Below are 25,267 nucleotides of genomic sequence, written 5' to 3'. Positions count from 1 at the left end.
TTGTTTGATTTTAATTTATTTAGGAGTTATGGTAACAGCAATACACTATATTTTATAGAGTGAATTCTTATATTGGACAATTTTTAGTGAATAAGTTAAAGTAAACAATAATTATTATGACAGTATTATCGATATTATAAGGTGGAAAGATGCAATTATTAGTAGATGAATTATAAAATGTAATTGATGCTATGTAGTCAGTTATAGTAATACTGATATTGAGAAATAAAATAAAATTGTACGTAATGATGTAAAAAATAAATGGGTAATAAATAAACGAGAACAACAAAAACTATTATACTCTGTCGCAAATTTGAATTGGCTGAACAGCATTTTTACACATTTCCTCGAATATTTCATAAGGTAATTAGAGAATAATAGCCAAAACCTTTACCGTTGAATTTGTCCCTAACCAGGAGTTGGCTGTATACCATATAGTTAAAAAACTCGAACATCGAAGTTAAACATTAGTGTATTAAGCGGTATTTTTAATTAAAATTAAATTTAAAAATCCAAATGGATTAAAAGTTCAGAACATTTATGGACTAGCCAGTCCATCTTCAGTGAACTTAAAAGCAAGTAATCTATAATTATAATTTATAAAAATGTAAGGTATAATTATGACTGTTATATGCATAGATATGGTTTAGATTACTTACTTTTGTAGTACTAGCGTAAATAACCGCAAAACCCAACAGTGGGTTTACATTCATGAAACCATACTTGAAAGTATTAAATTATACGGCAGTATGCCGATGAAATTGGATTACTTATGGAGAATGGAAAATGCCAAATAACCTGAGATGCCGGAAGTAATAACAGACTGCTTACAATAACAATGACTTTAATATGAATCAATTAAATAATAGGTGTACCATTTAAAAAAAGAGTTCAATGACGTCATACCTTCAACAAATATAACAGAAAAATCATAGATGTGCAACAAAAAATTACAATTTAAAAATATAAATCGACCAGCTTTAATACCAGATCAATATTATAAGGCGAGGAAATGAACCATTTAAAATCAATAAAACTACCAATTTTCCGCAGCAAAATAAATCGCTGTGCAACTTTTTGCATTTGATTTGGGAAAGTGTCACGAAAGTTTGTGAACAAAATTCATGGTTTTAAAATGAAAATTTAATTTTGCGGATAAGAAAAATGCATTTCAAAAGACCATATAAAATACAAACTCAAAAAATATCGACAGGAGTGAGTTAAATTTTCTTACTTGGGAGTTTTTGAGGTCACTGAATACGAATATGATAACGACGATGGTCCTCGAATTACCTGGTGCCCAGGATAGACCTCGTCTTCTGGAGTATGTTAATTTAATTCTAAATCGAAGGCAGTCATTACTCGGGGATTTTCGAGATCGCTAAAGACGAATATTTCGTTGATAAATGATCTCAGAATACCTCATGCAACTTTATATGAAACTTTAAAAAATTATTCAAAAAATTGTTTTTTCATTTTAGTGCTTTTAAGCAGTTGGTAGAACTGATAAAGTACCACGTTAGACATATTTTAATCTCCCCTGTAGCAGTTCCCGCCTTTTACTTTTACATGTACTCTTATACTTATTTTACCTCACACGTACTTCTACTTCTACTTCTATTTTAACGTACTAGTACACAGATATCCTCCAAGTTACATAGTTAAAGTGCGTTTTTTCTCCTCGCTTTATTTCAAATTATTATGAGAATTACTGTTTTTTATATAAAAATGTGGATGTAGAAAGAATAGCTTGCTTTACAATTTGGCACGTAAAAACTGTGCTAAGTGGAAGTTGAAGAACTATAAAGAAAATCCATTATCTGATACGGATGAAGATAAGAATGAAATAAATTTGAATGAGAGGATTATTGTTATTTGTTAATTAATCATCTTTTTTACTTAGTATTTTTTTATATTTATATTCAAGAAATCTTAGTTGATACCACACTTTCATAAAAATCTTAAATAACAAATTAACAAAAAACTTCAGAAGACGAGGTCCCTATTGGACTCCAGGTAGCTTGAGGATCATCGCTGTCATAATATTCATGTTCATCGACTTCGCAAATCCCCAAGTAATGACATTTGACTAATTTCGAATGAAACCAACATAAAACTTCAGAAGGCGAGGTTCACCCTGAGCACTAGGTAGCTCGAGGATAATCGCCGTCATAATATCGCCGTTCAGCGACCTTAAACACCCCCGACTAACGACTGTCATCTGATTAAGAACGAAATTAACATGAAACTTCAAGAGACGAGATCCATCCTGGGCACCAGGTAGCTCGAGGACCATCGCCGTTATCATATTCGTGTTCAGCGACCTCGAAAACCCCCGAGTAACAAAATTAAACTCATTCATCTTGTTGCGGAAAATTGGTAGGTTTAGTGCTTCGTTTTCTTACCTATATTATAAAAATTATTATTAGCTTTTTCTTTTAGTATCTAGGTGACTGGTATGAACAAGCAAGATACCCTAGTTCATTGGAAGATCAGGGAAAATGTGTTTATACCAATTATGCACTCAATAATCCAGATAATGCCACAGATACGTCTGTAAAGAGCCACACCGAATTTATTAATTCAGAGTAAGTAAGATATATAAGGGTTTTTCTTGGGACATTTTTTACAATGATAATCCATAATTGTAATAAACGATACTAATATTAAAATCTTAGTATTACTCCGAATGTCGACATAAAACTGTCATATTTGTATGCCTGCTGTTAATTATATGGTACATAATTTTTTAATTTGTAAATGTCAATTCAGTTTAACATGTTGTTATCTTATCAATGTTGGTATTTTCGTTTTAGTGAATTCTTCATCTACTATTTCTTAAAAGATTTTGCTGCATTCTATTGAGGAATTTGCTGTCCAATTTTCTTTATTTAGTATAATGGTACTGTCTAATTTCTCTTTGTACACTTCCCGTCATATAAAACTGCTACACTTTTTTTCCCAATGTAAACCTGTGTTCAGATTGGATATAATGGTCCGTAAATCAATTCGTTGTTGCCATCACAGATAACGGAATTGCACAAAATCTAAATATATAAAAAATAACGTTCAAAAATGTCTAAAGTTTTTAGATAGGTATTATTTTTATCATTAACAACAAAAAACCGTATCTAATAAATTTAATAACCAGAGATAGGGTTGAGCTAAGATCCAAAATGTTTGAAGGATCTTTAAACCTAGGGTATTGGCACAGGGAACATTGGAATGCATATACTGTAATTTTATACTTCAATTACCTACGGAACACGAACAAACAGGCAAACACGAACCTACGTAACAGGCAAACTACCAAGATTAAATTATTATCTATTACAAGGACAATAAATGTGAAAAACTAACATTATACTTTATCCTACGTATTATAAACTATAAAATATCCAGAACGAAAAAACGCTTTTCAAAACGTGACAGTTACAATCCAATATCTCACTGTAATGTTTTATTAAAATAATTTAAAGTTATGTCTAAATTGATTATCTATCATTATTTTTGAATTTAAATATTTTCACAAATTATAATAAAACACAAATCAATGTGTGGGTACTTAATTGAGATAATGGAAAATTACAATAGTAATAGGAGAATTTTTTAGGATGCATGTTTAAATAAATGTGACTGACTGATACAGTGGCGCACCCAGAATTTGTCTTAGGGGGGGGTTTGAAATTTTTTATGCTACCTCCATTTTGAGTCCCTAAAATTTGGGTTTTAGTTTAATTTAAAGTACTTAAGATAGCAGTGCCAAAGATTCAGGTATCTATTATCCTGCCTACCAACTAAAACCACCCTCTCTTACTTGTGCGCAGTTGACTGTCGCACGACTGTCTAGATCTTATCTATTGTTCTGAAGCTATTTTCTTGTGGTATTTTAAAGTAATTACTATTTTAATGGGTATAAGCCCTAATTGAAGATTAAAACAAGATTATTGACGTTTGACATTAATCCAACTTGTAAATACAATACATTTTGAAGACGGCTATCGCCGTGTTCCCGTTCTTCTCCGGGAATCCTCCCGGTCCAAGGTATGCTCCTCCTCCAAATCTCTCGATTCCATCGCTCTTCTAATTCCTTCATTTCACGAGCGTCGAGGTCTACCTCGTTTTTTTTTCTACCAGGGTGCTTCCATTTGTGAAGTTTTTGGGGCCAACGTTCGTCAGGCATTCTCAATAGATGTCCAAACTATTTTGAACCTCTTCTTTCTATTCTGTCAATGACCGTTTCTGTAGCATTCATGTTATTTTTTATAGATTCATTGGTCTTCCTTTCCTGCCTTGATGTTCTAGCACTTCTTCTCAAATAATCCATTTCAACTGCCAACAATCTTCTCTTCAGGTCTGCATTAATTGTCCATTCTTCAGAGTCATAACAAAGAACTGATTCAACCATGGTTTGCCCTATTCTTTTTTTTTATTCCTTTTGGAAATGTGGTGATCTCACCATAAGGAGTTCAGACATCCTACAACTTTACGTCTCTGATTAATTCGTGTTTAATTTCGATTTATCCCAAGCCGTTCTTAGCAATGACTGGACCTAAATTTTTAAATTTTTCCACTTGTTTGATTTCCACGTCCTCGTCTATCAACACTTCAAACCTTGCATCTGAATTGATAATTAAGTAAATATTCTGTTTTCTTCATGCTGACTTGTAACCTCCTTTTTAAATATTCTCTCTATAGACGCTTTATCATAAATTCTAGATCATAAGAATCTTGAGCTAGGATGAGTTGGTCATCGGCAAAGTTTAGGGAGTGGTTTTTCCAATTTTGGAGGGCTGCTTCAATATATAAATTAAACACTAAGGGTGACATACTGCATCCTTGTTTTAGTCCTTAAGTTACTTTTATTGGCTCTGATAGTCTATATCCGATTTTTAGGTAAGTAGTATTATCCCTGTATACTTCTGTGATTATTCCTAAAAGGTATGGACTAAACTTGCCACAATTTAAGTCTTGGAATTGTATTATACGCCTTTTCTAGGTCGATGAAGGCTAGATGTACTTCGGTGCCAACCGCTATTCTTTTTTCTATTAATTGTTGGAGTGTAAACAAGTTATCAGTGCAAGATCAAAGATCAAAAATTCAAACGTCAATAAACTTATTTTAACCTGCAATTGCGACTTACTCCCATTAAAATAGTAACTGGATCTTATCTCTGTCGATAGCCCGGTTGGTGTTTCTCTTCTTCTTCTTTCTTTTTAATGACTACTCAGATGTTATTGTGAACACTATTCCATTTCTCCGTATTTCCCGTCATCTTCACGATCATCTCTCTTACAGTCACAGGGTTCATACCTATTTCTTTATACATTCTGTTTCTCTCCACTGTACATCTATTACACTCCAGCATTGTGTGAGTAACAATGTCGGAATATTCGCAGTATAGGCATTTATCTGCATCTGTCTTTCTGAACCTATGAAGATACTCCCTAAAACAGACAATCTACCCAGTCCTTTAGGCTCGGGATCAGCATTTTTGTCCACTGAGCAACATCTTCCTTGTTGTTCCACTCTACTTGTCATCTTTCCATTGATTTTTCCCTTTCTTCTTTTTTTTATAGCTTTTGTCAAATGCTTTCTTCTCCCATAGAGATGTCTCTTTTCTACAGCTAACATATGCAGAGAAACACAACCCGTGATATTCCACAAGGCCGCCGCAGATACAGTCCTATAGGCGCATGCTACTCGCAACAGACTCGTTCTGTCTACTTTTTCATGAGCCTATACAATAATTATTGTGTTATACATATTTAAAAAGGTCATTTAATTATTCAATCAGCGTTTTGGATTTTTGTATTGTGTGTGAAAGACAAGTTCCATTTTCCTACTATTCTTTATATATTGTTTACTTTATATGCCCGGGGGGGGGGGGTTTAACCACCTATACTCAAAACTGGCGGTTTTTTGCTGGCGGAACCAGCTAAAAGCAGGGCTCAAAAAGCCCTGCTTTTAGCTGGTTTCATATAATATTTTCGTTGAACTGGCAACAGTGCCCTAGAAATTAGAATGCCACATGTGACAAGATCAACGAACACAACTTAAAAAACACGATTTTTGGTTATAAAATTTGTACCAGTTTTTTATGACGCGAACGGTACCATGCGTTTCTTTTAATACCATTGATTAATCGGGCTCTATGTTCATGGTCCCACAAATACTTATATTGCATATCAGATATCTGAGTAATTTATATGTGTATTAATGTGTGTTGATTTTCGGTATATTTTAGTTTTGTATTCAGTATCTCCATTGTTTAAATAGTATCTCCTTTGGGATTAAACTATCAAGAAATAGTAACGAGTTGTTATATTTCTTTTCCAGGTAAGTTTTGTCAATTCTTCTTTATCGTAAATACACATCCGAGAAAAATGTTCAGTTACTCTAAACCTTGAAGGATTATGAAGAAAACATCGTCTACTTACCTGCATTTATTTAATATTTAAACCTGTAAGATGTATGTAGATGATGTGTATATGTTAAAGAAGGGTCGAAGGATCGAAAGAGAATAAAAGAAACAGTTTTAAACACGAATAAAGAAACCTTAATGGATTTAAACCTTAGAAGAAAAATTCCAAAAAAAAAGGAAATAATATTATTTTACCATGAAACAAGACAAATGAAAAGGGGATATCAGAAAAATACTCATTTACGAGAATGATGGACATTGATAAATGAAACAGGGGAAATAATGAGAAATTGGCAAACTTTTGCATAAAACAAGAACAAGATGATCACATAGTTGTAAAAATATCTACAAAGGAAGAAATAGAAAACGAAACAAAGGGACTAAAAAACAATAAAAACCCTATACATAATCTGATAAAAAGCATATAGAAAGCAGAAAAAATGCAAAGAGAGTGGGCCATAGCAAGGATATGCCCAATACACAAAAAAGGTGACAAAATGAGATGTGAAAACTATAGAGGCATCGCGTTGCTAGAATTAATTTACAAAATATTGACACAAATCATAAGAAAACAGCTAAATCAATACACGGAAATGATATTGGGCGAATATCAGACAGGATTTAGAACCAGTAGATCAACGTCATACCAAATATTTGCGCTAAAAGAAATTCAGACTACGTGTTACGAACATAAAACAGCAGTATATGTCCTGTTCCTTGACTTTAAGAAAGCCTACGATAGGGTAAAGAGACAACAGATGTACAAACTAATAAAGAGTTGGGCCTACCAAGTAAAATCGATAGGATGGTAAAAATGACTATGGATAACACAACAAATGAAATAGGATGAAAGGATCATAAATCAAACAATTTTGAAATAAAGAAAGGATTACGACAAAAAGACCCACTATCAACGACTCTTTTTAATCTGATACTAGAAGGAATACTTAATCAAAAAGAAGCAAAATAAATATGCAGAAAACAATATTTAAAAATGGGCATAAATGTATAGCGCAGATGATCTAACGCTAATAACAACAAATAAGTAAGAAATAAAAATATTAATGAACAATATAATAAAAGAGGAAAAAAACGTGCGCCTCTATAAACAAGGAAAAAACACAATACATGAGAATGGGAGAAACAGATAAAGAAAAAGAAGACAATTTCACATAGGAGATAAAAAAGGAGAAAATATATGTATAATTAAAAATACTTTAGAATTTACTTACCTGGGTGTGAAGCTAGGTGAAAAGAGGAATGAGAAACGGGAAATAAAAGCAAGAATAGCAAAATAAAACCAAAAGTATAGAATCATTAATGAAATCCAAATATGTCTCAAGAAAATAAAAAATTAGAATCTACAAGACAGTTATCAGACCTCCACTACATAGGCATGCAAAAAATAAGTGCTTAAAAAATCAGAAATAGACCTTTTAGAAAGATGGGAGAGAAAAATATAAAGAACAATATATAGAGGTGAGAAAATAGATGGTCAATGGAGAAGAAGGAATAATAAAGAACTTGACGAACTATATAATGAACCAAAAATAACGATGGTAATCAAAGCACAGAGAATAAGATATTTAGGATACATTGAAAAATGGCAAAGCAAAGAATGCCGAAAATGGTACTTAAAAAAAATAGACTAAGAAAGATATGGAAGGAGAGCGTATATGAAGACTTACAAAAAAGTAATATTAAGAATTGGAAAGAAAAAGCATTGGACAGAAATCAATGGAAGAAAGTGGCAAAGAAATGTAAGGAAAGACTCTAAGAAATTTTAAATGTATTTTATGTTATACTAGTTCATAATTGTGATTCTATTGCTTAGTTACCAACTACATAATGGCCTAATTTAAATAATATATATAAAATGCACTTTATAGCCTGCACAGACATAAAGAATATATTATATAAAGCATAGAAAATGATGCCATCGAAGCAAGTAACGAATTTTTATACCTGGGGGCGCTCGTCAATACTGAAAATAACACTATCGCAGAGATAAACCGCAGAATTTGAACTAGGGCTATTTTGCTAGCAATAGTGCTATTTTGGGCTCAATCTGCTTCTTAGATCCTCAATAATATTAAGAAATACAGAGGTAAGACAGAAGAAAATACGCCCAGTCCTAAATATGGTTCAGAGACCTGGACTGTTATAAAAAGTAATGAACACATGTTAGGATGTTTTGAAAGAAAAGTACTAAGGCGAATCTATGGAGCGGTGAATAATAATGGAGTGTAGAGAAGACAATATAACTTCAAACTTTATGGAATATACCAGGAAGCAGATATCGTAAAATGTCGTAAGATAGGACTTCTGATGTAAGTAGGGCATATAATGGGGATATAACAAACTAAATAAGCTAAAAAGCGCTCCTTGATAGATCCATTGGTCACAGAAAAAGAGGAAGACCCAGAACAAGGTTCTTTCATCACATAGATTAAGACATAAGAAATATGGGAACACATGCTTGGCGAAGAAAGGTAATGGATAGGTACTGGAGAGAAATTCTTGAGGAGGCTAGAACTCACACAGGGTTATAAATAAAGCCAGAATTACGATGATGGGAGTGAGAGACATATCTCTTGAATCTGAACAGTTAGTATATAATGAATATGTTTTATTTGGGACGTCAGTATGTAATAAACAAAATAGTAATATCTATTCTATAATTATCTACCACTCTTTTTGAATTTGTCTGTAGTGAAAGTTAAAGATTTACCTATTTATCTGGCGGTGGTCTTCAATAAACGCCGTACGCCGCATAAAGCGTTACGCCAGAGGTCGTGTCTATATCCTTAATACAGTAAAAATAATGTGTGAGGTCTCTTATTGTACGCTGAACGCAGCGTCCAGCTGCTGTGCGCGGCTTCTTATTAGTTTGGAGGAACCTTTTACAGGCGGTACTCTCCAATAAACACCGCACGAAGCCTACATCGTTACGCTCATAGACGTGTATATTAACATAGACTGAGCATGCTAGCAACGAGCAGTGACGACATATTTTGCGGCTATTCGATAAGTCTCTCTTAAAGGTCCCTCGTAAAAGTCTCTCTAAAAAATTGAAACTCCCCACTCGCTCTCTCCCGAACAAAAAGAAACGCAGCTATACTTACTTGATGTAAGATAGAGACACAACTAACAATGACAATAAAGATGGTGTCGTCGCTTAGCTCTACAGACTGCTCGGTTTTTGTTAATATTGTTGTGAATTTATTAAAAGGTTCAATATTTATAACACTTACGGATTTAATTTATTTCTTTATTTATATTAACTTATCTGACAATAATTTATTATATCCGTACGTAACAAATTCGCGAGCGCGGGGTCTTGAGAATTAACTAACTCTCCATATAAAAATGTTGTATTTATATACGAAATCCTGATATACTGGAATAGTCGAGAACATCAAGTTGGAGAATTCACCATAATTTGAATCTAGACTTCCACCGAAATTTCTACAATAAAACAGAATAATTAGTCATAAAAGTTAGGCCAGTATATTTATCGTAACATTGCCCCCCTCTTAAAAGATGGTTCCTCCTGGAACCTTGTCGGGACTGGAACCGGAACTGTATGCTGGTATCGGCAACTGGACCCTCTTTTACAACTTCCAGTTGTATAAAAATGACAAGGGACGGTTTTCTCTCCGCACCAGTAACTATGCGGATTGCAACAGACTAACACCTGGACTTCGGTGTCTTTGAAGATCTCCTCCACCATATTTCGGATAACCCTCCAATCTAATTGGCGGCACTCCAACTTTGGCATGGCTAACTTTTGCACGTCGGACTCTAGTACGTGCTCTCTCAATTGAAGTAAGGCTTCCCATACATCTCGGTAGGTAGGTTGGTCACGGGCAGTGTCTTTTGTTACCAGGTAGAAAAGGTAACGTGATGCATCTTGGAGTTTCAAGGTTTTACCGGGAGCTGGCACCTGGCATTGAAGTTCTGCAACTCGACCAAACTTCCTTCGAAAGACGGATGCCAACCCTGGTGCGTCTTTGATACTGGCCGGGATGGTGAGGGCCAGCGAGTAGTCATCGGGGAGCGCTAGTAGATCTTGCTTTTCTTCAGTGGTAACACCATGTCTCGCTTTACCGGTACCTCCATAGGCACCCATGAATTCCTCAAACGTGAGGTCAGACACATCGTGGACTTGGTTTACTTCCACTTCTTCATCTACGTCGTGGTCACCTTCGAAAGACGCCAGCCGGTTATGGTGTACTATCATCGGCTTTCCCTTCGGAATCTTGCTTATTCGGTAGATGACATCGTTGATCTTCTCCATAATGAGGTATGGACCTTCCCAAAACTGCTGCAATTTGGGAGAACAACCTTTTCGCTTCTTGGGATTATACAGCCATACTTTGTCGTTCTTCTTAAAGCAACCCTTTTCGGCTTGTGTATCGTACCGTTTCTTCATTCGGTCGCTAGCGATCTGAAGGTGGGAGCGGACCAACTCATGTACATCGTCCATTCTTCTTCGTAATTCGATCACATAATCTTCACCTGCTACATCTTCTCCAGGTCGACACCCAAACTCTAGATCACAAGGTAGTCGCATTTCGCGTCCGAATAGGACTTTCGCTGGTGTCTGGCCTGTTGATTCGTTAACAGCAGATCTGTAGGCCATTGTGAAGAACGGAAGGTATTGGTCCCAGTCTCGCTGATGATCGGACACCATCTTTGTCAAATATTTGCCAACTGTCCTATTCATCCGTTCTACCATACCATCAGATTGCGGATGATATGCTGTAGTTCTTGTTTTCTTCATGCCTAGTCTATCACATATTCCTTGGAATAGATCGCTTTCGAAGTTCCTGCCTTGGTCACTATGTATCTCCAAAGGCACTCCAAATCGGCTGATATATTCTTGGATCAACTTATCTGCAACGGTGACGGCCTTCTGGTCGGGAAGTGCGTAAATCTCGACCCACTTAGTAAAGTAATCCATTACTACCAACATGTACTTGCCTCCATTTTCACTTTCTGGAAATGGCCCAGCGATGTCCAAAGCTATTCTTTCAAACGGGCTTCCAACATTATATTGTCTCATAGGAGCTCTCCTTTTCCGGTGAGGCCCGTTACTCGTAGCACAAATAGTACATTTCTTACACCAGTCTTTTACGTCGTCGGAACTGTTCATCCAATAAAACCGTTCCCGAATTCGCTGAAGGGTTTTCCTTACACCAAAATGCCCTCCCGATGGACTGTCGTGTAACTGACGAAGTACTTCGGCTATTCTGCTCTTTGGGATCACCAACTGTCTTCTCTTCTCTGAACCGTCATCATTTTCCAGGACTCGTTTAAGCAAGCCATCTTCCATGATAAATGAGTCCCACTGGGCCCAATACGTCTTAACTACTGAGCATAGGTTTGATATTTCTTGCCAAGGTGGTCGACGGTTTTCCTCTTTCCATTTTCGAATTTTCTGTATAACTGGATCTCTTTCTTGTTCTTCTCTGATCTTAATAGGCGTCCAGTCGTCGTTGACCATCGTTGTTCTTAGCACTGCTGCTTCCTTGGATTCCGTTTTGTTGCAGTGGGAACACTCTGCTGGGCATGGCCTTCTGGAAAGAGAATCAGCGTTTCTATGGCTAACTCCGGCCCGGTGCTCAATCTTAAAATCGTATCCTTGGAGTCGTTCGATCCACCTGGCTATCTGACCCTCTGGATTCTTAAACTGCATCAACCACTTAAGGGCGGCATGGTCGGTTCGGATTAGAAACTTTCTGCCATAGAGGTATTGATAGAAGTGCTCTACTGATTTAACTACTGCTAGAAGTTCTCTCCTCGTGACGCAATAATTCCGCTCAGGTTTTGAAAGAACTTTACTAAAATATCCGAGGACTCGTTCCTGTCCTCCTTGAATCTGAGACAGCACTCCTCCAATTCCCACATTACTTGCATCTGTATCTAAGATGAACTCTCCTTCTGGCAGTGGATACCCTAAAATTGGTGCTGTTATTAAATGCTTTTTCAAGGTCTCAAAGGCATTTTGGCAGTCTATATCCCAGCGGTATTCTCTTGCTTCCTCTGTAAGTCGCGTTAATGGCTTAGCGATATCTGCAAACTTCTTAATAAACCTCCGGTAGTAAGTACATAGTCCAAGAAAACTTCTCACTTGATGTTTGTCAGTTGGTTTTGGCCATTCCTTAATAGAATCGATTTTTCCCTTATCCACGGCCACTCCTTCTTTACTGACTATATGACCCAGATAATTGACTTTTCCTTGAAATAGCTGGCACTTCTTGGGGTTTAGCATCAATTGGGCAGCTTTAAGTCGATTAAAAACGTTTTCTAAATTCCTCAAATGATCTTCGAATGTCTCCCCCAAGACGATTATGTCATCCAAATAAACCAGGCATGTTTTCCAAGATAACCCTCTCAACACATTTTCCATAAGCCTCTCAAATGTCGCAGGAGCATTACAAAGTCCAAATGGCATAACGTTGAATTGCCACAATCCAGATCCTGTGGTGAAGGCTGTCTTTTCTTTATCGACTGGGTCCATTTCTACCTGCCAGTATCCAGACTTCAAATCTAAAGTAGAAAACAATTTACTTCCAGCCAATGTGTCCAATGTGTCATCGATCCGAGGCAGAGGATAACTATCTTTCTTGGTAACGTTGTTCAGCAAACGGTAATCCACACAGAACCTCGTCGTTCCGTCTTTCTTCTTAACCAGGACCACCGGAGAGACCCATGGGCTCGTAGAAGGTTCTATCACCCCGTCTTTCTTCATTTCCTGAACAATCGTTTCAGCTTCCTCTCTCTTCGCCTGTGGTAATCGTCGAGCTGTTTGACGAATTGGCTTAGCATTACCAGTATCAATTTTATGCTTAACAACGGTAGTTCTTCCCGTCTTTCCTCCTTTCGGTACGAAAATATCACGATACTGCCGCAGAAATTCCCTTAATTTCCTTTTCTCCATCTGATTTAGAGACTGTCCTGCAACTGCAACCATTTGGTCGAATTTGTCGTTGGAATTATCAGATGTTGTCGCCTGACGGATTATGGATGTCACAGGTACACAAGTTCCTACTTTTGTCTCTTTCTTTATGGTCACTGGGTAGTCGTTGACATTGATAAGTCTCACAGGAATTTCTTTAGCCGAAGTCACCAATTCCTTTCCAATTATGATTCCACGGCCAACCTCATCGTCGTGGTTCCAAGGCTCCATCATAACAGGTCTCCCTTCGTCTACAATTCCCTGTAGTCGCGCTACTATGATCGTTTCGCTTCTCGCAGGCACGACTGTATCTTCTGTAATGGCTGCTTGCACAGTGTTGTCATTATGTGGATGGAGAAATACCTCCTCGTTGCCAACTTTGATTACCTTATTCTTAAAATCCAATTGGAATCCATGCATATTCATTACGTCCATTCCTAATATAACATCCTCTTCGATGTCAGCAACTATAACAGTATGGACAAACTTTTCTGTCCCAATTCCCAATTGTACCTGGATTTCTCCATGAATGTTGGCATTTTCACCTGTAGCGGTCCGAAGTCGTAACCTCGTTGGTAACAGTTTCTTTCGGCTGTTTATAACTGTCGGGCGTATAATGGTTCTGGTCGCTCCGGTATCCACCAACAACGTATGCTTTTTACCATTTATGTCTCCATCTACATATACACTATCTTCACGACATTTCAAAGAAGCTATTAGTATGAGAGGGTCTTTGGAAAAGTTTTGGGTCGAAGCTGCCCCCCTAAGGCTGACCCGTTCTAGTTTTCCTGATGGTGAGTTTCTTGATTTGCGTCGTACCTAGGGTGCTTACAGGAGCTTCGTATGTGTCCTATTTCGCCACAATTCCAGCATCTGATGGTCTTCGTTTTCTTGTATGTCATGCTTTTCATCATATTAACGAGCTGGTCAAGTTTATCTTCCTCTCCTTCCTCTTTTACAGTCCTAACTTTACTGTACCCTCCAGAGGCCTGCGTAGCTGACTCGTATTCGAGGGCGGCGGATAAGACATCAACCAGCGTCTTGTGACGAGCTAATCGCAGTGTTCTCTGCATTTCATGATCACGAAGACCATCAATAAACGTTTGAACGGCCAATTTTTCCATCATGTCTTCGGGAGCTGTTGGATAAGCATATCGTACTAATCTGGCAATATCTACCTCATATTCTTGAAGAGCCTCATCTTTCTTCTGTCTACGATTTTTAAGCTGTGACTGATATACATGCTCCAAATGTTCGTGGCCATATCGCATATTTAACCTCTTCTTCAGTTGTTCGAAATCATCGGTCTCCTCTACGGCTATGGTCTGAAGCACATCTAAGGCATCTCCTCGAAGAGCGATAGTCAGGTTTACCGCCTTTTCTTTTTCAGACCATCCATTTGCTCTTGCGGCTGATTCGAACTGTTTCATGTAGTTGTTCCATGACGATTTTCCATCGAAAGTTGGGACTTTAACATGAATAGAACCTCCACTTCCTTCAAATTTCGGCCGTGTCTCCAACTTACATTTCGTCTCGTCTTCTTTTATCTCCACTGTAATCGGATTGTTACCTCTCTCTGCTGTCCCTGTTTCCTCCATCTTCCTTTCCATTTCTTTCATCTTTTCTTCGAAGGCCAACATATCGGCAGCAACTTGATTTTTTAACGAAGATATTCTATCGTCGAGGGCAGACATCTCAGAAGTGACTTTAGAGATTTCCGAAGAGATGTTAGCAGAGACTTTGCTTTCCAGCGAAGAAATCTCGTTAGAAACTTTGCTTTCTAAAGAAGCGATGTCGCCGGATACTTTGTTCTCCAATTTCGAAATCGACGAGATGACAGCATCATGTTTGTCTTCAAATATATAAGTCTCTGGATCTAGTCCTTCTTCTAGCAAAGCGTTCTTTAGTCGTTGGACTAACTCAGCCTTTTTTCCGGTGGAAGATAATTCTCTGTCTTCAAGATGTCTTCTTAAATTAGTCACTGTCAGCTCATAAATCGTAGCCATTTTCACAATTTATTTTATATTCACTTGTATTATTATTATAAGTCTAATTTATGTTCGATCTCACTCTGACACCATTTGTTGTGAATTTATTAAAAGGTTCAATATTTATAACACTTACGGATTTAATTTATTTCTTTATTTATATTAACTTATCTGACAATAATTTATTATATCCGTACGTAACAAATTCGCGAGCGCGGGGTCTTGAGAATTAACTAACTCTCCATATAAAAATGTTGTATTTATATACGAAATCCTGATATACTGGAATAGTCGAGAACATCAAGTTGGAGAATTCACCATAATTTGAATCTAGACTTCCACCGAAATTTCTACAATAAAACAGAATAATTAGTCATAAAAGTTAGGCCAGTATATTTATCGTAACAATATATACGTCTATTAGTGGCTTCCCACGATCGGCGATTCTACAGATCATCGCGGACAGTCGATCAGCACGGACTGCAACGCACCGCAGACAGAGCTCTTCCTATGGTCCGTGATATTCTGTGTAGGTCCGTGACAGTAGTGTTTGATTTAACGTTATTTTAAAATGCCAAATGAAATAGCGCAATGAGTCAATTAATTCATAAACGAAACAAAGAGAAATTTTTAATTGAATTGGTCAAAAGTAACAAGTCAATACGAGTATATGATTTCAGCGATAAAAATTATAAAAACGATATTGAAAACACAACTAACTAAATAATAATAATTTATACAGAAATGTATTTTGTTATTTATATTGCTTGATTTATTTCTAATGCTGGAACTACTTCAGTTCCACCCGGACGTCGCATATTTTCGGTAGGCATTTCTTTATTGTCTTGCAAATTACGAATGTAAAGCTTTTACTCTTTAAAACTTTAAGTTTAAGTGTCTACTAACGGTGTCAATATCTGTCGCTTGAATTAAATTTCTGTTTACTTTTTCTCCAAGCATGTATGCTGATTTAGCCAAATTGTCAACGATCTCATTGCCTTTTATTCCCGAATGGACCTTGATCCATGTAATTGTTACATTTAATCCTAATTGTATAGTTTTATAAAGAATTTTAAGAATTTCCAGTTCAATGTGTTCAGTTTATTTGTTTAACTGTTTGAATGTTGTTAAATCTGTCGACCACGCTTTTACTGTCAGTAAATATAACATAGTTGCTAGTCGGATTCAGTACTTCTTACTGAAGAGCAAACATTATTGCCATCATTTCTGCTGTGTATATTGAGCATTCACTGGGTAAGCTATACTGGTGATGGTAATTTTTATTTTCGTGGAACATTGCACAGCCCGTTCCATTTGCATCTTTTGACCCATCAGTAAAAATGTACTGATAATTTGTCCATTTTTCTTTAATAATTATATCAAACATATTTGGGAGTAAATGTGAGTTTAAGTAACATATCCTAACCTTTCTAGAAAATAGTGTTTTTGTCATTTCACCGTAGTAGGGCGGAATTTGGCTTTTATAGAGAATATCGTTATATTTTACCGTACTTAGATAGCTTTCTACCAAAGGTATAGATTTTTTAGTTCTCCAGTACCTATGGGTGAGGTCTAAAACTGATAGCTCATTAAGATCTTGAAGGTATTTACAATTTTTGGACATAATTCGGACTGTGAATTTGTCGCTAAGAAATTGGCGGCGTAAATGCAATGGAGGTTCCACCGCTTCATTTTCCATTATTTGGACTGGAGTGGATTTTAAATAACCTAGGCATAATCTCAGGCATTTATTTTTTTGAATTTCAAGTTTGTTTAGATGTGTATTGGACGCTGATCCAAATAAATGACAGTTATAATCGAAAATCGGCCTGATCATGTTACGGTAAAACATCAAAGCAATATTTGGGTCTGCTCCCCAATTTGTTTTACAGAAAGCTCTTAAAATGTTTTTGAGTTTTCTGATTTTTTGACAATTTGATGAATGTGATCTTTCCATAACAATTTCCTGTCTAGATAGGTACCAAGATACTTAATACAGTTTTTTATAGGGAAATTAAACTTTCCCACATTAAGATTGCCTTGTGGAACTCTATGTTTTTGTGAAAAGTAACACACCTCAGTTTTTGTGTCGGAAATTGATAAACCTATTTCTTCATAGTACTGATTTACGATTTCTAATGTGACTTTCAAATTATCCTCACAGGTACTTAACAATTTTCCTGCTGTGTATAAAACAACATCATCAGCATATTGAAGAATTTTTGTATGGTTCGGTATACTAACTTCAAGATCTATGTTGTACAGGATGTATGAAATCGGGCTTAAAATACTCCCCTGTGGCAATCCAATATTAGTGAGTCGAGAGTATGAAAATTCCTCATTATTAATTTTTAAAAAAGTTAGTCTGTTAGAATACAAAGATTTTAAAAAGAGAGCAAATGATCTAGGGATTCCAATATACAACATTTTTTGGTAAAGAATGTTTAAATTAACATTATCAAAAGCAGCAGAAACGTCAAGGAACGCAGCTGCTGTAGACTTATTTGATGTAAAATTAAGCTGAATTGAAGTAACTAGAGCTGTAGTTGCGTCTTGAGTGGACCTAGATTTGCGAAAACCATATTGGGAACTTGGAAGTATACCATTGTGTTCTAGCCAATGTTCAAATCTATTTTTAATTATTCTTTAAAATGTTTTTAAAACACATGAAGATAAGGAGATAGGTCGGTAAGAACTTGGATCACGTTCTGGTCTGCCAGGTTTTTTAATCGGAATTACCAGGTACTCTTTCCAACTATTTGGTACTGGTGTCTTATTTTTCCAAATATTGTTGAAAATGTTTACTAGTGAAATTTTATATTCTATAGGTAAGTTGTATAACAGCGAATATGACACATTGTCAATACCTGGAGAAGTATTATTTCTTTGTTCAAGGGCTCGATGCAATTCCCATAAATGAAAATTTTCGTCAAAATTGTGGTTTTGTCGGGGTACTGTTTTGATATGTTCTTGTACAGTGTCGTCATTTGGAACCCATGCCGGTGCAATTTTTCTATGGAATTCCTGCAACCATGTATCTTCGGGATCAATAGGTACTTTGTTGGCTTGTTTGCGGTTTTTAAAACAATTAAGTTTTTTCCAGACATCTTTTATTGGTGTTCTTGAGTTAAGGCTTTCGCAAAAATCAATCCAATTTTTCTTTTTCTTCTGTTTGAAGATTTTCTTTACAATAGCATCTAGTCGTTTATACTCCATTAGGTTTTGGAGCGTTGGATTCTGTTTATAATTTATAAACGCATGTTTTCTATTTTCAGCTGCTAACTGACAATGATTGTTCCACCATGGTTTCGGAATATGACCTTTGTTTTTTTCTTTAATGGAAGAATGTTTTGGGATAGCGACGTTGGCTGCTTGGTTTATATTTGTCAACAATTCTTCGTAGATTAATGGTATTTTCATTGTTTCCAAAGTACTGGTATAGATCATCCAATTGGCTCTGCTAAGGTTCCATATTCTGTGTTTTCTACTGGATGTGGCTTCTGCTGCGGAGAAACTTTGTGATGAAAAAATAATTGGCACATGATTAGATCCATAAGGTTCTTGTAGAGTATTTCAACGAAAATGAGAGGCGATATCTCGGGAACAAATGGTTAAGTCTACAGCAGAAGGTTTATTGGAAATAGCAAGAGTGGGGGATCCGTCGTTTAAATATTCTAAATTACAGTATTCTATAGCATCTAGAAGATCTTTACCTAATCTATCATCAACTTCGCAGCCCCATGCCAAATTGTGTGCGTTAAAATCGCCTCCAATTATAAATGGTTTTGGTATATTTTCTAAAAAATTGATCCATTGTTGAATTAAAACTTTATTCCTGGGTTCATTATATAGAGAAATTATATGTAAAGGTTTCTTGAAATGTGAAATTTTTATTGAAATACACTTATATGTAAAGGAATACGTATTTTGAAAATTTATTTCTTCATATATGATGTTGGATTTCAAAAGGATTGCACAACCGCCATATCCATCAGGGCGATCAGCTCGAACACAATTAAATTCTTTAAAATTATAATATTTTCCCGGTTTGAACCAGGTTTCAGATAATAGAGCTATAGTGATGTCGTTCTGATGAAGTAAATATTCTAAATTTTCTTTATTGGCAACTGCTGAACCACAGTTCCACTGTAATATGTTTATTTTATTTAAGTCTGCGAATTTGATGCTAGATTTTGGTTAAAATGGTTACTAATTATCTGAATTACATTAGCTTTTGAAATATTAAAATTATTATTTTGTTTAATTGAATTAATAATTGTAAGAACCGGATCTAAAATGACATTTATTACAGAAGAATTTAACTCTTCTGACCGTGAATCTGCAATGTTTAAGTTTTTTTGGTAAAATTGACTTTTAACTATTCCCTCAGGATGTTTTGGAATGGAAACTGTAGATACTATTTCTTTTCTAGCTATATCAGTTGGGTCTGAATTATTTGGTTTCTGCCTTTTATTCGGCCTACTGGTATTTGTGTGAGGATTAAATATGAATTTAGCAAAATTATTTCCTTGGGAGGAAGTACAAGGTTGTGAATTTTGTGGAAAATTTGTATCATTGTTGGCTGTATTGGTCCTAAGAACACTAGCATATGAATTCTTAGGCACTTGTTTATTTGCATCGTAAAAATTAACGTTTGTTAAACCCATCGTCTCTTTTATTAACTTTTGTCGTGTAAATTCTGGGCATGCGCTTAAGTTTGTGGTCAAATGATTCCCCTTACAACTGAAACATACTTGTGTGAACTCAACTTTTGTACAATTCTTTGAATTATGGGTTTCTTGGCATCTGTTACATCTTGGCTGACTCCTACATTGATTTCCCAAGTGGCCGTATCTAAGACAGTTAAAACATAACAAAACTTTCTGTTTATATATTTCAACTTCTTTAATAACCTTATTGATTACTATATATTTAGGTAAAGTTTGCGATTTAAAGGTCACAATACAAGATTTAGTAGGGACATATTCGACAATTTTTTCCTCATTAACAATTTTTTCTACTTTACGCGTAATTCTTTTAACGTTTGCAATTTCAAATATGCAATGACTATCATACTGTTTAATTCTATTTTTAATATACTCTTCCGATAAATCTGTGTCTATATCCCTAATAACTCCTTGTCTGTGTAAAATAAATTTTGGAATATACAGATCTAAATTATTTAAACGAAATATTTCTAGAGTTTTGTTTTTAATGAGGTTATTGGCAGTTTTATAATCTTTGCATTTGACTCTAATTCTATTTCGGCCAATGGCGTCTATACTTGAAATCATATTGTCTGCTTCAGGAAAGTTAGACAAAATAATAAGGATTTAGTTTACCTTTAAACTCAGTAGAGCTATTCTCGATATATACATGATATGGGCCTAGATCATTACTATTGAATAAAAATGCTTGCCTTACCTGTTTTATTACTTTTTGTTGTGTCTCATTCAGATTGGTTGTATTTGCATTATTCATCAAATTAATTGGAATTGGAGTACTTACAGAATTATCCATTTCGGCATCACTTTGACTATCGAATATATTTCCAGATATAGCTGGTTTTGTGGGTTTTTTGGGGTCAGGGGGTTTCCCCCGCTATTGACACTCATATGGTTGGTGGTTCAACAAACGATATTGCTGTTAGAATGCAACAAATTTCACAATTTAAAGCACAATATTAATTGTATTTCTAATTGTACGTCTAATTTCTATGAATACTACTACGGAACTGTATTTAATACTATTTAAATCTCTAAAAAATTATAAGGAACTTCAAAAAGCGTGTTTCAACTTTGACAGTTTTTTGACAGATCGAGTAAAAGTTAAACAAAACAAGTTAAAATGTCGCATTCTATTCGAGACCAAGGTACGCGTGACGTTCTGTAGTGACTACGTGAAGTTGAAAATAAAATAAAAAAAGTGGAACAGTAGGCGGTATTGTAGACTAGCGCGGAACTGCATATCATGTTTTCTGTATTTTTAAAATTTAAATAATATATTTAAAATGAAATAAAGTAAGTTTATTATTTATTTATTTGTTATATTTTAAACAAATTTAATAAATTACTATGTTTGCTCCTCATGCTACCTGTTAACGTTTTAAAAAAGCATACGTTGTTTACTGATGACAAACCTGTCAAATTCAAACCAAATATTAATTATAAAATATAAATAAATATCATTTGATAGTAAATTTAATTATTATATAAACTAAATAATATGTTTAAAAATAATAATTGTATTGATATGAAATTATTTTAAAGCGAAAATTTTTATAAAAAATTAAACAGATGATTCAATGTTGTTATTAATCGGATGACATTTATGACTTTTATTTTTGTACTTCTCATTTAATGCCTATATTTTGTTAGTTATTTCTCATGCAGGTTTTAATTTAAACCTGCTTAGATTAGTTATTGATGACTACAAACGAATAGATCGAGAGTAGTGAATCGGTGTCACGAACCAGATCGAGAGTTGTGACGATGCAATCTTGAGCCATCAGCATGTTACTGTAGAGAAAAAAAAAAGTAATACAACGCCAGTATAGAAGATTCGCTTCGAAAATTGATAACTTCTTAATAACATTTAATATTAAAGTTAGAAAATCTGGAATTCAATTATTTTCTACATAACATTATTATTCATACCTACATTCTACAAAACATATATATCTATTATTATATACAAATATATAACGGGTACATGTAAACTCATCACCAATTACCATAAATACCCTCGTACATAGTACAAACTCATCACCGCCATAAAAGTAGGGTTTTCAAAATAGACCCTAAGAGATTGGTAAACTGATCACTGGCCTACCTGCAGCCTGGATCAGGTATAGACCATAAAATCCCAGCAAACGGCTAGTTTTTGGTAATTTTACAGAATAATCCAAATCCAGATGTCTAAAATGCAACTGCAATTTATTGGTTTTTATTTGGGAATTCCACAAAATTTTATTGATAGCTACTTAAAATCATGCGAAAAGAAAAATTTCTCTTTATTTGCCCTTGTTTCTTCAACATGGATAGTGAACTGCTAATTTATTACGTCCTGAGCCAACGCGGACAAAAAATGATGGTTATCAATAATTTCAAATTTCAATTCATTGCGAAAGACTCTAAAAAAATCGGATTGCCTTTTGTGAACTTGTGCGACGAAAGGGTGTAAGGCTAAATGTCATACAACTGGTGAGTAGAAATGTTATACCGTTTTTGTTTAGTTGTTTCGCATTGGTTTTCGCGAATCATCCTGATCAAACAGAAAAAAATCAGTGCAATTAAGTTCTTTAAGTTAACTGTATAAGATGTTTCTTGTAGGCAAGGCATAATATTACTTTGTTGCTGTAGATTACCTTTTCTGATATTATATTTTGAGATTTCTAATTTTTCTAATTAAATTGTTAAAGTCACATTGTTATATGTATATATATATATATATATATATATATATATATATATATATATATATATATATATATATATATATATATATATATATATATATATATATATATATATATGTTCGGATAAGTTTCCGCGGTCAGATGAATGAAAATTACTGAGTTCTCGGGAAGAACCGCGTTGAGAATTTAAAACTCGACGTTTCGGCACCCATTTTGGAGCCATTATCAAGAGGGATACGGTTCGGTTCGAGTTCGGGGTCTCAATCTGCCTACTCCCCTCACTCGAGACGTACCAGTATCGTGTTCTATATTGCAAGAACTGTCTCTCGGCACTGAGGTCTCAATCTGCCTACTCCTCAGTGTCGAGTCACTCGACACTGGGGAGTAGGCAGATTGAGACCTCAGTGCCGAGAGACAGTTCTTGCAATATAGAACACGATACTGGTACGTCTCGAGTGAGGGGAGTAGGCAGATTGAGACCCCGAACTCGAACCGAACCGTATCCCTCTTGATAATGGCTCCAAAATGGGTGCCGAAACGTCGAGTTTTAAATTCTCAACGCGGTTCTTCCCGAGAACTCAGTAATTTTCATATATATATATATATATATATATATATATATATAAAGTCAGCACCATATGTGAAACCTTTTTATTTTTAGTTCTATGAATTTTGTTATATAAAATAATTATGTTACATAAAAAGTTTTGAATGATCTAAAACCTAGAATACAATGATCAGATATAAAATTTTTTTTAGTTGTATACGCGGTTTGTCAAAAAAAAAATGAATTGGGGATATTCTCAAGTCTTAATAAAATTCATGTTGTTTAACGAACCGCGTAAATGACTGAAGAATACTAATATCTGATTCTGATGAATGAAATTCTAGATCACTCAGAACTAGAGAATAATTTTTTTTTCATAAAACTAAAAATAAAAAATTTTTCCATATGGTATTAACTTAATTGGACCCCTTATATACATATACTAAAAAAGCGATAAACGCTTGTAGTCAACGCTGATCAGTTAGACTACAAACACAACTATATATTTGGGTGTGCAGCCGAAGATAGGACAAAGAAGTACTCTTTTTAAACTACCAAGCTTTCGCAAATCTCTATTTGCATCATCAGGGTGCTACAATAAACAAAATTATTACAAATTACAGAATAAAAATTATTTTGTATCTTACACTAATTGAGATTAGTTGTCATGATGTTTATGAAATGAAATGAACAACTCATCTGACTCCTACAAATAATGGCGAAAACTAACCAAAAAATGTAAAAATATTGCTTTTAAAAGGACTCTAATTGTGGGATCTTTGTACAAGTCATTGAAAGATAAAGTACAGGAAGCTGTACTTAAGCATTTTGATACATTCTGTCATAATAAATGCATTGCTGATTACTTCAAATTTAAAAATTTCCGCCAATGATGCCATAAAATGTAAAGCTTTGCATGTGTAAAAAATTAGGTTTCCTTCGTGTATTATTTTCAAAATAGTCAAATATCGCCAAAACGGTAAGACTTAGACCGGATGTATGCTTAACAAATTATCTCGAGAATTCAATGAGAAATATAAAAATGCAATGAAAATCAAATAACGAAGTTGGGACTACTTCCGATATAAACAAAAATAGCACATATTGACAAATATTTTCATTTTAAAGTTCACTATCGAAATCCTATGCAACTAAATTTTTAGATCTCAAAACCATTTAGATTGGCAGATACGTTATTTCTGAATTTATTAAATTATCACATAAACGAGAAGTATAACAGGTAAGAGGCAATCTTTCGCATTAGAAACCAGGCAAAAATCCCGGTGATGAGTTTACCTATCGGCGGTGATGAGTTTACCAATCTCCAAAGGATGCCGGTGATCAGTTTACTATATCTCCGAGGGTCTAATAATTTTATGAGGGGCTATATAGTGATGAGTTCGTACACGTCCTATATAACATTGGCAATTCTGGGAAGAACCGGTAATAAATAGATTTGAAATTTTTACTGTTTAGGTTTGACAGTCGCAGATGTTCGTTTATGATCATATACGACGTTATTACCCTAACGACGGTATTGGTCACTCCACGATAATAAATTTGCTGAATTTTTAAAAATATGTAGATTGTGAATATGATAACAATCTAGTATGACATAAAATTTTGTATGCACTGTGGGCATTAATAGATGTATATACCCTCGGGCGACTTACAAACTTTTTAGCCCTAGGCCTTCAATGTCTATTGAGCTTTAGAAATAAATAAAGACATAGCTTCAATTATGAAATTTAGAATTTTTCATATAAAAATGATTGCACGTCATTCAAGATTTACGACGTCAGAACTCTACAGCGTTGCCGAAACATCAGAATAGTTAGTAATTGACGAATTTTTAAAATGTCAACTATTTGTCAAACCGTTATATTATCAGTAAATACACTTAGTTTTAGTATAGAGACTACTGCA

At 34.9% G+C, this 25,267-nt stretch overlaps 1 protein-coding gene across 1 annotated transcript in view; it reads left to right on the top strand.

Annotated features, from left to right (window-relative positions):
* Window positions 1–25,267, top strand: part of LOC140442760 (apolipoprotein D-like) — a 57,308-nt gene that overhangs the window by 4,536 nt on the left and 27,505 nt on the right. The window contains exon 2 of the mRNA XM_072533733.1: window positions 2,443–2,588. Within this exon, the coding sequence (XP_072389834.1) occupies window positions 2,443–2,588 (146 nt within the window). The remainder of the gene's footprint in view (window positions 1–2,442; window positions 2,589–25,267) is intronic.

Source organism: Diabrotica undecimpunctata, chromosome 6 (assembly GCF_040954645.1).
Source record: "Diabrotica undecimpunctata isolate CICGRU chromosome 6, icDiaUnde3, whole genome shotgun sequence".
Taxonomy (NCBI): domain Eukaryota; kingdom Metazoa; phylum Arthropoda; class Insecta; order Coleoptera; family Chrysomelidae; genus Diabrotica; species Diabrotica undecimpunctata.
Note: the sequence above shows the minus strand (reverse complement) of the source record. Positions and strands in the feature narration are given on the sequence as shown.